The sequence below is a fragment of the Apodemus sylvaticus genome, chromosome 21, assembly GCF_947179515.1.
Source record: "Apodemus sylvaticus chromosome 21, mApoSyl1.1, whole genome shotgun sequence".
Classification (NCBI taxonomy): Eukaryota; Metazoa; Chordata; class Mammalia; order Rodentia; family Muridae; genus Apodemus; species Apodemus sylvaticus.
This window is the reverse complement of record NC_067492.1, coordinates 15781873-15794777: the sequence shown is the minus strand read 5'-3', so window position 1 is coordinate 15794777 and position 12905 is coordinate 15781873. Positions and strand designations below refer to the sequence as shown.

At 42.8% G+C, this 12905-nt stretch overlaps 1 protein-coding gene and 1 pseudogene across 2 annotated transcripts in view; one reads left to right on the top strand and one right to left on the bottom strand.

Moving 5' to 3' along the window:
- Adamts18 (ADAM metallopeptidase with thrombospondin type 1 motif 18) overlaps nucleotides 1–12905 on the bottom strand; it is a 149560-nt gene that overhangs the window by 30493 nt on the left and 106162 nt on the right. For both annotated transcript variants that reach the window (XM_052166686.1, XM_052166687.1), the window contains exons 14-16: nucleotides 10019–10149; nucleotides 8706–8829; nucleotides 7835–8079 (exon numbers count right to left, since the gene is read on the bottom strand). In XM_052166686.1, coding sequence (XP_052022646.1) covers nucleotides 7835–8079; nucleotides 8706–8829; nucleotides 10019–10149 — 500 coding nt within the window. The remainder of the gene's footprint in view (nucleotides 1–7834; nucleotides 8080–8705; nucleotides 8830–10018; nucleotides 10150–12905) is intronic.
- On the top strand, nucleotides 797–915 carry LOC127672209 (uncharacterized; annotated as a pseudogene).

The following is a 12905-nucleotide window of genomic DNA, read 5'->3' as shown; positions in this document are numbered from 1 at the left end:
TACGTTTTAGCAGCCGATGGTTGCTGAGGGAGAGAGTCACTCAGTTTTTGGTGTGAGCCCACTGGCAGGTCACCCGAATCCTAGTGGATGGTCCTGCAACTATGTACATATCGGCATCACTAATTGGACTTGGGGTTATTAACAGCAGAAAAAAGCAAGACATGGATTTGTGGTGAAGACAGGACGGGGCACAGGGGCAGCCTGGAGGGACGTATGTAATGATGGGTGGATACGGTGGGATTGTATTAGAGACATGGGACTTTCAAAGAATAAACACAAAGTATTGCTTTTAAAAGACAAATCCATAGTGGGTTATAACACCTTAAAAAAAAGAAGACACCAAGGTCCACGGGAGGTACACGCTTTCAACGTGGAGTCTAATTTGGGGTGGAGGATAGGATCAAGATACGTCATACATGTGTTAGCAACTGCCGAAGAATAAATAAAATATTTATATTATTTAATTTATTTTATATTATTTTATATATTGAAAAGACTCGAATCATCAAGGTTGGGCAAAATAAGTTTGTATTTTAACCCCTGGTGCAACTTCAGGAGCTAAGGTAGACCTAGGTAGTGAATGGGTGCCAAGGGGTATTTAATGTTTTTAAAATTAAAATCTGATTTCTAAAAAATATAATTAAAAATGTAAAATGTTAGATATTAAGAGGGGCAGGTCTCTTTGATGATTGTCATGGGAACCAATGCATCCCAAAGTGGTTGAAGATGGGGCATTGCTAGAACCTTGCCAAGTTGTGACATAATGTACATGAGTGGATTAAAAAAGAAGGGCATTGTCTATAGTCATACCATCCTGAACACACCTGCTCTTGTGGGATCTAGGAAGCTAAGCAGGGTTGGGCCTGGTAGGTACTTGGATGGGAGACTGCCTGGGAATACTGGGTGCTGTAGGCTTAAAAGGGGGGGGGTGCATCATTACTACAGGGCTACCCTTGAGTGTCTGGAAAACACGGCTTTCTGCTGAATCTCACATTGTAACCAGAAGTGAGATGTATGTGAGGCCAGAAGTGCTGTCCGTTTACTTGTTTCTGAGGGTGAAACAGCATTTTTCTTTTTGCTGTGTTCCCACATTCTGATTTCAGCATCCCACAGGATTGTAAAACATATTCAACATTTTTATATTGGAGTGAACATATTTCTGGCTCCCACAGTATCCATTTTGGTTCAACTCGTCGTCTTGGTGTGAGAAGGAAAATGAACTTTATTTAACTCCTTTTAAAGAATAATGCCATGGATCACTCAGACATTAAGATAAAGTCTACTTTAGGGAAATAAATTTGTTACTACAATTTCTCTGTCACTGTCTCTAACATTGTCTTTGTCTCCCCCTCTTCCTCCTCCTCCCCTTCCCTCTCTCCCTCCGCCCCTCCCTCCCTTCCCCTCCTTCTTCTTCCTCTCTCTCCTTCCCCTGCTCTCCCACCCTCTCTTCCTCCCTCCCTCTCCTTCTCTCCCTCCCCTCCCCTTCCTCCCTCCTTTTCTCCCTCCCCTCCCCTTCCTCCCTCCCTCTCTCCTTCCCTTCCCCTTCTTCCCTCCCTCTCTCCTTCCCCTCCCTCCTTCCCTCTCTCCCTCCCCTCCCTCCCTCCTTCACCCTCCTTCTTCTTCCTCCCCCTCTCTCTCTCCCTCCCCTCCCCTTCCTCCCTCCCTCCCCCCCCCTTGCATGTTTGTTCATGTGGGCACAGTGATGCTGGAGCCATGATGGATGTATGTGTATGTGGGTGTAGAAGTCAGTCAGAGGACAACCACTGGGGTTAGTCCTTACCTTTGCACCTTGTTTGTGACAGTCTCTAGTTTGCCAAGGTGGTTGGTCTACAAACTCCCGGGGATCCTTTCATCTCTCCCTACAGTCTGGCCGTAAAAGCCCCCTGGTTACCGACAATCCTCGTCACACTCAACCTCATGAAGGCTCAGGTGAACTCTAATTAGGTCCTTACAACAGACAGTTTACCTACTGAGCTGGACTTAATACAATTTTAAGGGTTTTGTTTTGCTGTTTTTTGTTTTTAAAAATAACATTAGGCCATCGTTTCAGAGAGAATTAAATGTGATTACAACTAATCAGAACCTTGGGGCTAGAGAGATGGCTATTCTTCTAGAGATCCTGAGTTCAATTCCCTGCACCCACATGGTGGTTCACAATCATTTATAATGGGCTCTGATGCCCTCTTCCGGCATACAGCATGCATGCAGACAGAACTTGCAGATACAGAAATCAATATATCTTTAAAAAACAAACATAAAAACTATCCAGAAATTTGATGATGCTCTCTGAAGACAATAAGAGTCACATAACCCAGATTCTTTAAAAAGTTCTAACAAATATAATAATTAGGCTATCAGAATTTTTTATTTTTTGTGTATTTTATTTATTTACATTTCAAAAGTTATCCCCTTTCCTGATCCCTCCCCCAAAACTCCCTATTCCATTCACCCTCCTCCTGCTTCTATGAGGGTGTACCCCACCTACCCACCCATTCCTGCCTCTGTGCCCTCACATCCCCTACACTGGGGTATCAAGCCTTCATGGGGCTGAGGACATCTCTTCCCAATTGATGCTTGACAAGGCCATCCTCTGCTACATATACGGCTGGAGCCATAGATCCCTCCATGTGTACTCCTTGGTTGGTGGTTTAGACCCTGGGAGCTCTGGTTGGTCGATATTGTTGTTCTTCCTATGGGGTTATTTTTAAGCTTCATATATATTCATACATTTAAAGTTAATCCATACTTGCTTTAAAAATTAGAGTATGTCTACTTGGCCATAGACTTTACTATGGGGGTGGGTGTATGTCAAATTATATATTCCAGCCTATTATACTAAGTTTCATTGAATGTAGCTGCAGAAAGGACCATAAGGTAAGGCTTTGGAAATTAACAACCAAGAAAATGTAATTTGGCTTCATGATGGTGACTCTATAATGCTAAATGGCTACAGATACTAATGTAGTTCACAATTTTCTTGATGTGTACTAAAGACTATTTTACAAGACAGGTGAGATGGCTCAGTGAATAAAGGTGATGGCCACCAAACCTAATGACCTGAGTTCAGTCTCCAGAACACCCATGCAGTGGAAGGAGAGACCTGACACCTGAGGTCCTCTAACATCCACTTATGCACTACGGCATGCATGTTCCCAAACACACACACACACACACACACACACACACACACAGACACACACACACACACAGAAAACACACAAAAAATTAAAAATACTTTTAAGAATATGATACATACTCAACTGAACATACAGCACATATTTATATGACTTTACTCAAATACATTCTATTCCACATTCTCCTTACAGGTGGCTGTTACTGTTTAAGGAGCCATTTGTGTTTAGGGACACACAGATGGATGAATCTGACCAATTTTAGGGAACCCCCATCCTCATTTCTATGAAAACTACTTTTGAGAGACTGGAGAGGTGGCTCAGTCTTTAAGAGCACTAGCTACTCTTGCGGACGACCTGGGTTTGATTCTCAGCACCCACACGGTGGTTCGCAACCATCTGTTAACTCCCGTTTCAGGAGATCTGATGCCCTCTTCCGGCCTCAACAGGCACCAGACCGGCACGTGGTGCACAGACATACATGCAGACAAAATGTTTGTAGTCATAAAAATAAATCTCAAAAATCCTTTAAAATCTTGTGCCCACTGAACAAGACATGTAGAAGAAGATATGTAGGTTTCTCTTTTTGTCAGAGTTAGCTGTGGTGAGATTATACAAGGCAGGATAGAGAGGCTCAGCCAAGACTGGTGTAATGCTTAGCAACCGCGCTTAGCAACGGCATATCAAAGTCTGCTCACTTAATCAGTGCAAGCCTTAGGACAGCCAGGCTTCACAGATGAAAGGAAGACTCAGTCACTGCACTCTCCCTACCTGCCATATCTTCTCTTCTCTGTTGTGTTGTTTTCTGCTGAGTGAGTCTGTTTAAGAGGAAAGCTTCGCTCACCAACAGAACTGTGAAAAACTGGGACACTTTTGTGTTTATGAACTAAACTACACAGGGAAACAAAATTAAAATAAAAGAATGGTTTGCGGGTCTTAAGTAGTAAAAAGACCATTTCTCATCAGGAGTGACTCACCCTGGCTCCTCGCTGCTTGTGGAAGGTGCCCTGGGAGCCATTTAGCCTGGCTTCCTCCCTTTGTGTTTGGTCACCTTTGGCCTATGAAATTTGCTTAGTAATGAATCAATGGACTTCCTAAGCAACCACAGGAGCCCATTACCAACTGTTTCTAAACTGGGCCTGATTATACTTTTGAAACTTTGTCCTACATATTTATGTGAAGCGGTGTCCTCAGCTTTGATGACTATAAAAATCAAAACATCAATCAACTCTGGACAAGGCTGACGATCTTCTAGACGTTGCCTACCAACTATTCCACCAAAATGTAATCTTTATGTGAAGTAATGGCTACTGGAGGAGCATCCACAGCCACACATTTACTAAATCGGCCTAATCCCTAATGGCGATCCGTAAACACTCATCTTTATACCCACAGACAAATGTAGTCTCCATTCCTCATCAAGAAATGTCTCTTTGCAACTGACAGAGGCCATAACAGAAAATCATAACCAATGGAAATACAAGATTATGAAGCCCAGTCCCAGTGGATACATCTACAACACACTCTGGCACGTATGGCTCAGTGGTGAGACTGTGTGAGCCAGGGGCTCAGGGAGTTTACTATGAGCTTGTGTCTCCTACGAGTGGCAGAAGCTACGCCCATTAATTCTCACCAGCACAACTGCCCATATGTGAACTGACTGAGGATGATGCCAATGGAGACACCAAAGTAGATGGAGAAAAGCTCATGAGGCTTCAACCCTACACCAAGAAGGACCAGCAACTGAAAGGTAGACATGGGAGAGGAGTTTTCCTCAGGGAAGAACACACCAAGTATTTATCCAGTGCCAAACAGTCCTGAAAACATCTATTCTGTAGCATTATACAGACTGAACAGGATACATTCAGGTGTACAAATGCAGGCAAGAATAATTAGTAGAAAAAGAGTCCATGGATTTGAAAGGCAGTGAGGGCTATATGGGAGGGCTTAGAAGGAGGAAAGGGAAGGGAGGAATATTGAAATTAATTTATAATCTCAAAAGTAAACAACTCAGTGACATAAATTAGTTTATGAACCATACAAATTGGACTCAAATGGGTTATTTAAAGAGAGAACCCTAAATTTGGAGGGTGGGAAGTAGGGTTCGTTCCGGAAGGACTAGGGAGGAAGAATTGGGAGGGGATTGGATCAAATGCATTGCATGAAATCCTTAAAGAATTAATAATTGTTTTGAAAGAATCATAGAGATAAGGATATCCATTTTATGAGTATGCATCTTAGTTTGCTTCCTGTTGCTATGATTAAACACTGTGATCAAACCAACATGGGGAGAGGAGCTGGTTTATTTTCTTTTGCAGGTTACAGTCTATCACCCAAACAAACGAATAAACACCCAGGCAGAGACTGGAGCAGAAGTCATAAAGGAATATTGGGCATGAGCTTGTTCCCTCTGGTTTGTTCAGCTACCTTTCCTATAAAACCCAGAGCAGGACCACCTCCCTAGGAATGGTACCACCCACTGCAAGCCGTGCCCTCTCCTTAATTGTTCACTGAGAGAAAAAATACCCACAGACGTGCCCACCCGATGATCTGGTGGAGACAGTTCCTCAACAGAGTTACACCAACTCACGTTGATAAAACCTGACTGACAGCTTGCAATTTTACTTTCCCCTTTAATAAATGATAAAATTATTTATGTGGCAAAAAGTTATTTTAAAATAAATTATGATTTATCATCTGTCAATGTGGGACTGAAATGCCTATTTTATATACCTGTGCATTTAGGGTGGTTTAAAATTTTCCTCAGGTGAAACAGGATCAAAAGTACAAAAAGTTTAAGGAGTCCCTGTGTGGGAGATGACTGGAAGCCAACTCATGACCAAGGTCTATGGCCAACTTTGCAAACTCAAAATCCACTAATGCCTGAAGTTTCTAAAAACAGTCACATTCTCCCATTACACTTTATTGCTATGTGATCTGGGAGATGGGGCTCGCCTTTGGCCACCAGTTTGCTCACCATGGCGTGATGTTTAAGGTCACTTTCTTAAAATGTGTGTGCCATATATGAAAAGGGAAATAGAGATGATGTGGGCAGCAAACTTACCTTAAATCATTCTTACAAGAGCCGCCATAGAAAGTGTGATTTGCCCATTCGACAAATGTAAACATTAAAAGGCAGAGAAAGCGAGAAGGTCCCCCCAGTTACATTAGCAAGTTAAGCCTACATTTCTAACCTTCAAATCTCAAGTTGTAGATGGTTAGTTTGGGGCAATGGATTTCTGTCTTAGTTAGGGTTTTACTGCTGCGAAGAGATACCATGACCAAGGCAAGTCTTATAAAGGATAACATTTAATTGAGGCTGGCTTACAAGTTCACGGGTTCAATATATTATCATCAAGATAGGAACATGGGAGCATCCAGACAGGCATGGTACAGAAGGAGCTAAGAGTTCTACATCTTCATCTGAAGACTTCTAGCAAAATACTTATTTCCAAGCAGCTAGGATAAGGGTCTTAAATCCATGCCCAAAGTGACACACCTACTCCAACAAGGCCAAACCTCCAAATAGTGCCACTCCCTGGGCCAAGCATATTTAGACCAACCCCCACCCAGGGCAAGAGAAGTCCATTTTCACTTTCACCAAGGACCCTCCAGAGGCCGCACCCGGTCACCACCCACTTTACCCCAATGCGGTCTAGTTCCATTGGTCCAGGAAGCAGGAAAATGAACAGGATGCTTCAGTTTATACAGAGGAAGAATCTGCCTCTGGAAAGAGCTTTGTTGATCACAAACTTGGCCAAAGTATCCCAAGAGGACGGGGACGTGGTGCTCTGAAGGAGCAAGTGCAGAGACACTTCCTGAGAATGCCAAGGACACAATCACTTAACTATGCACCAGGTGGCGAGAATGAAAGAGTCCTAGGCAAAGGTTATCCGCCAAGCTCCTGGCACCTGTCCTAACATTCAGTGTTCATAGCGGCCTTCTAGGTGCCCCTGGTTTATGTCTATTGGGTATATTCCAATGACGTTGTTGACTCGAGGGAAGACAAAGGGCTGTGGTGAGGTACATAGGTAAAGTCCACGCCTGGCATATACAAGATCCTGGGTACCAATTCTTAGTGCCGACAAAATGATTTAAAAGTCATTTGAGTAGCAACTGTCTCTGAGAAGCTTAGCTCCCTGTTCCCAGAGCTCCTGTACCTTCTAGGTCAACTGGAGCAGGTTTTCCTTAAGAAAGCTTTATCACATGAGTGGCTTCGCTTTTCTAAGCATCTTGGATGTGAGGTAACATCATGTGCATAGTTATTTAGAGAAATGCCAACTGTGTTCATTGCTTCTATTGCCCATTCATATGTTTTTCTTTCTTTTTTTAATTTCAGGGGAAGCTACAGCCTACAAAATTATGACTAAATGCCTGCTGACACCCAGGTCAGCATTTTCTCTACTAAAAAGCCTCCCTCTGGGCCAGCTGACAATGTTAGAAATAGCTACAATGGGCTCTCTGTATGGTGGTCACAATGTAGAATCATCTAATGAGTATTTTGCATTCCTAGGACCTCCTAGGCAGGTGAAGTGGAAGCAGGCTGCTATTTATATATGAAAAGCCTTCCAAATAGAGCTGCCAACTTCCTTCCTTGCACTCTGAAAGGCTGCCTATCAGGAAACGAGCAGAGTGGGAGTCCTCTGAGTCTGCTCAAGTTGTTGCCACTCCACAGGAGGCACCAGCATCAGAATCAAACTTACCTCAAAGACCAGCGTCTCATTGGTGGGTCCTGGTGCGTACAGCCGTTCTGGGCGGTTAAAGGAACGCTGGTATTCAAAAGTGGTCCCTGCGAAGGTGAAGTCCCCAGGCCAGTCGATGCTCCAGCCCCCTGTGAGGTAATACTTTTGACTGAGGCTTCGAACAGCAAGATAGCTGGAAGAAAGCTGTAGCTCCTGAATCTCAATGCTCCGCGCCCCAGCCGGGATGGTGACTACAGGGTAATACTCTAAATGGACAGAGAGGGATATTCCGAGTTTAACACTGTAGACTGGAGAATGGTAACTGGACGTTCAGTGATCATTTTGATGGAAACTTTAAGACTATTCTATTTAATAAAGTAAAAAAGACCAATAATTTTGTTTCATTTTTCCTATAATTCCATTAATTTTCCAATAATTTCCACTGCTGGTGGCCAATTTCCCCGTTTTTGAGATTCATTCTCTCTCTCTCTCTCTCTCTCTCTCTCTCTCTCTCTTCCTGTGTGTGTGTGCTTGGTCATGCATACATGAGTGCATGTGTTTCTGTATGTACCTATGTCACTTCATACATGAGCAAGTCAGAGGACAACTTTGGAGATTTAATTTTCTTCCCCACTCTCATCTTGGATCCTGGGGTTCAAACACATGTTGTCAGGCTTGGTGGCAACTGCCTTTCTCTGATGAGCCATTTTGTGGCCCTATTCAATACACTTCTGAGGTACAATGCATAGATGAACCTGCTCACCCAAAGGTTCCCAAGAACCTCACCATGTGACAAAAGCTACCACTGGTGTTAGGTGAGCTGGGGTTATGTTAACACGGTCCCATCCCTATTCAAAGGCAGTAGTGGGACACTGCCAGGCGTGGCTCTTACCGTTTGCTTTGTGCTGACTGAGGTACAGGCCTTTGTAAAACTTGCAAGTCGAGTTATCACCTTTGCAAACACCACATTCATCAGAAACCGCCTTAGAGCCAAGTTCATGGTCACATCCCACTGGCTGTGATGAACCAAAGCAGGGAAGAATCAAAGATGAGCAAACCCAGTGGTGAAGACTAACAGGGGTGGGGGTTGGGCAGCTCTGCTAAGATGAAAGCCAGAGCCTTAAGTCACACTGGGGTCCAAAGACTTCCTCTGGAACTCTTTGTAAATAATAATTGTACGCATTTCTTCAAAAATTTTATTCATGCCTATAATACATTTTGTTCATATACAGCCCCTGCCCTTCCAATTCTCCTAGAAGTCTCCCACTTATCTCCCCTAACTTCATGTCTCCTTTCTTTTGTGTATTAATTGCTGTCTTAACCCACTGGTTCTAATGAGTACAGATTGCATGCACACAGAAGTAGGGAGTCAACCACTGGAATATGGGCAATCTGCTGGTGGCTAATTTCCCCCCTGAGAAAAGCAATTCTTCTTCTGTAAGCAAATGCATAGTTGACCAAATTGCATGATTGATCTGAGGCTTAGACTCCAGCTCTTGGAAACAAGAGTAAAGAGTCATGGGCTATTACCAGAGTTCCAGGCCAACTGTATGAATGAAGCATAAAAATACTGAACATTACACATTCAGACTCCCTCTGTGCATGTGCATATATGTACATACATGTATACATACATGCACACAAGCATAAACAGGCGTGTACCCACACATGTCTATACATATGCACACATAAAAAATACCCATATCTATAAAAATAAACACAGGCACTTGTGATATACACACATACACACACACAGACACACAAACACACATGAAGACACACACACACACAGGAAAAGGATGAAATGCTCATAGTAAAGTTTAGGTGCAAGGGAAAGTGAGCACCCAAAGACCTGAACTGAAAAGACAGGACAGCTCTGTTCCTGTTGCACTTCTGAGATTCTACTATGTGGCAAGCATGCTTAGTTTGCAGGCATGGAGACATGGCCATCATTTCTGTCTTTAATTTTTATAGCAATGCAAAAGTGGCCGTAACTTACACACATTCTCTCTGCTCGGAAGTGGCTGAAACAGAAAGTGAAGGGGTCTTGCGAGAGTTAGAGAGGGCCTCAAAGGTGCACAGCTCAGCTGGATGCTTTGCTCACTCCACCCCCATGTGTATTGTAGGGACTCACTCAACCATCCTCACGGCACACAAGGAGACGTCAGCCTGACCGCACATACTGGGGCAGAAATGTCCTCTTACTTCACAAATCCCATCGATGCAGACGTCGTTTCTGTGTGGGGAACAAGGTGTCCCATCTTTCACCTTGCCGGACATGGCGAAAAAAAACTCGAAGTTCTCAGCCTTGCAGTAGAGTTTACATCGATCTTCCTCTAGAGGCGGAGAGAACAAAGGACAGGGTCAAGACTAGCTTGGGTGCGGAACAGTGTGGCCACCAGAGAGAGCAAGTAAATCGACTTGGATAGCAATTGTGAGCAAAGTAGATAGCATTCTACATAATTTTGTTTGTGAGCATGACGGTGTGTGTTCACAGAATACCACAGGTCTTTCAAAAGACCAATCCCATTTGAAAGCCCACACTAAGCCAATTAAATATTGATAGCAAAGAATTGTGGGCTATTTTGCTTTGTTTGAGAGAGACTCTCACTATGCAGCCATGGCTAACCTGGAAGTTCCTATGTAGATCAGGCTGGCCCTGAACTCACAGGCATTAACCTGCCTCTACCTCTCAAGCCCTGAGATTAAAAGACTGTGTCACCATACCTGGCTTGGTACCTAAGAATTCTGCATTCATAATCTATAGGAATCGATCACATATAGGGTTTCTGGGTTGTACAGACAGCCTCCCTGGACTGTAAATACTCCAGACTTTTTGGGCCCTACAGTTGAGGAATGGCAGCAGATAGGTAAAAGGGGATCTTTGTGTCTTAATTAAATTTTCATTTTTACACACAGTTCAGGTTATAGTCTAATGACTTGGTCAGGGACTAAATCCTCTCACAAACTTAGACAGTCTGTCAAAAGGTAAAGATCGACATACTTAGAAATCAAAACCATGTGGTCAATAATGCTTATGAAAATATCAAATTGAAATGTCAAAAAAAAGAGGGGGCCTGAAGAGATGGCTCAGCGATAAAGAACATTAACTACTCTTCTGAAGGTCCTGAGTTCAAATCCCAACAACCACATGTGGCTCACAACTATCCATAATGATATCTAACGCCCTCTTCTGGTGTGTCTGGAGACAGCTACAGGGTACTTACATATAATAAATAAATAAATAAATAAATAAATAAATAAATAAATCTTAAAAAGAAAGAAAGAAATGTCATGAGCAGAAAAATTGAAGAGGATAATTCTAAAGGCAAAAATAGAACTTTTAGTTGACCATTGAACCCCTGGGAAATTCCCAGTATCATAGGGGGAAAAAAAGCATAGTTATAGAGCTTTTGTTATCTGGAGGGAAAACAAAGCCAATGCCTACGATAGAGACAGCCGTCCTTGGCCAGCAACTCCAGATGACGTTTCTCACATGGGACCTTCGTAGGCGACACTGAGCAATATCCCTAACAACAGTTTTGCACAGATGTGTAAACAGTTCACAAACAGTCATGTTTCACAAAATTCCTCAATGGAGGCAAACTTATATGTGAAACAAAATAAATTACTGTGGTCAAAATATGTTGTTGTGTGGGTGGACAAAATGGCTTTCACTCAACTACAGTGTCTATTTTTCAAATAACTTTATTTAATACATACTAAGTTCTATAAATGAGATGATTAAGGAGGAGTTGGATGGTGTGTCTGTGTGTGTATGTGTGTGTGTGTTTCTCTTCTGATATTAGTCTCAGGAATGGAAAAGCTCTAGTAAAAGCTTATTATTTGCTTTGCTTTTTGTCTGTTGTTTTTTAAAAGAAAGATTTATTTATTATTATATATAAGTACACTGTCACTGTCTTTGGACACCAGATGTCAGATCTCATTACGGATGGTTGCAAGCCACAGTGCGGTTGCTAGGATTTGAACTCAGGACCTTCGGCAGAGCAGTTGGTACTCTTAACCACTGAGTCATCTCTCTCCAGCCTCTGCTTTTTTTGTCTTGTATGTTTTCATTTTTTCAACTACAGATCTCCAGGCACAAACTTGCTTTTGAAAAGGAATGAAAAAGGTTTTTTACAAAGTTTAGTGCTCATGGGGAGATCTCTATTCATGACAGAGCCTTCCCCTGTTCTTTAGGTTTGGCTTTTTTTTTTTTTTTTTTTTTTTTTTTTTTTTTTTGAGGACCCAAGCTGGCTTCTGATCTTGACTTTATGCGACTTACTTTTTAGTATGAATTTCATACAACCTAGAGTCACCTGGAAGGAGGAAACCTTAACTTAAGAGTTGCTCAGATCATACTGGCCCACAGTCTTGTCTTTCATAGAGTGTCTCAATTGATGACTGACATGGGAGGGCCTAGCCCACTGTTGGCAGCACCATTCCCCAGGCAAGTAGATCCTAGGCAGTCTAAGAAAGCTAACCGAGCATAAACTAGAGTCAGTAAAAAGTGTCACTCTGTGGCTTCAGCTTGAGTTCCTGCCCTGTTTCTCTGTTTCTCCTGTTTCTCTGGAGAATGGATTGGGATCTGAAAATATAAGATGGAGGGAATCTCCCTCTCAGCTGGGTTTCATTTGTTAGGGTGTTTATCCCAGCAATGAAAAGCAAAGGAAGGCCTACCTGCCTTATCTCCCCAAGGACTGAAGTTACTAGTATGCACCATTCTATGTGTCCTTCTGTTATTAAACGGTAGGAATGCACTAGATTTTCAAATAGTGCTCAGTCTCCTCTGATTCTAAGTGTCACACACAAAAGAAGGCAAGAACAAAAGGCTTGACTGTGCTGTCTCATGCTGTGAAGACATTAGATCCTGGGGCAGCAGATTCTCATAGAATTCAGTAACTCAAACTACACACTTCCTCGCTAGCGAAATCTACAATGCACTAGTGAAGCATTTTCCCAGTTGCAGACATTTCTAGCTCCTGTTTACATTTCAGCACAGAACCTATTTGTGGGTAACAACAGACTGCATTGGTGCCACACATGATGAAATGAATCAAACGTGAAGGTCAGAGAACACACAAGAAGTCAA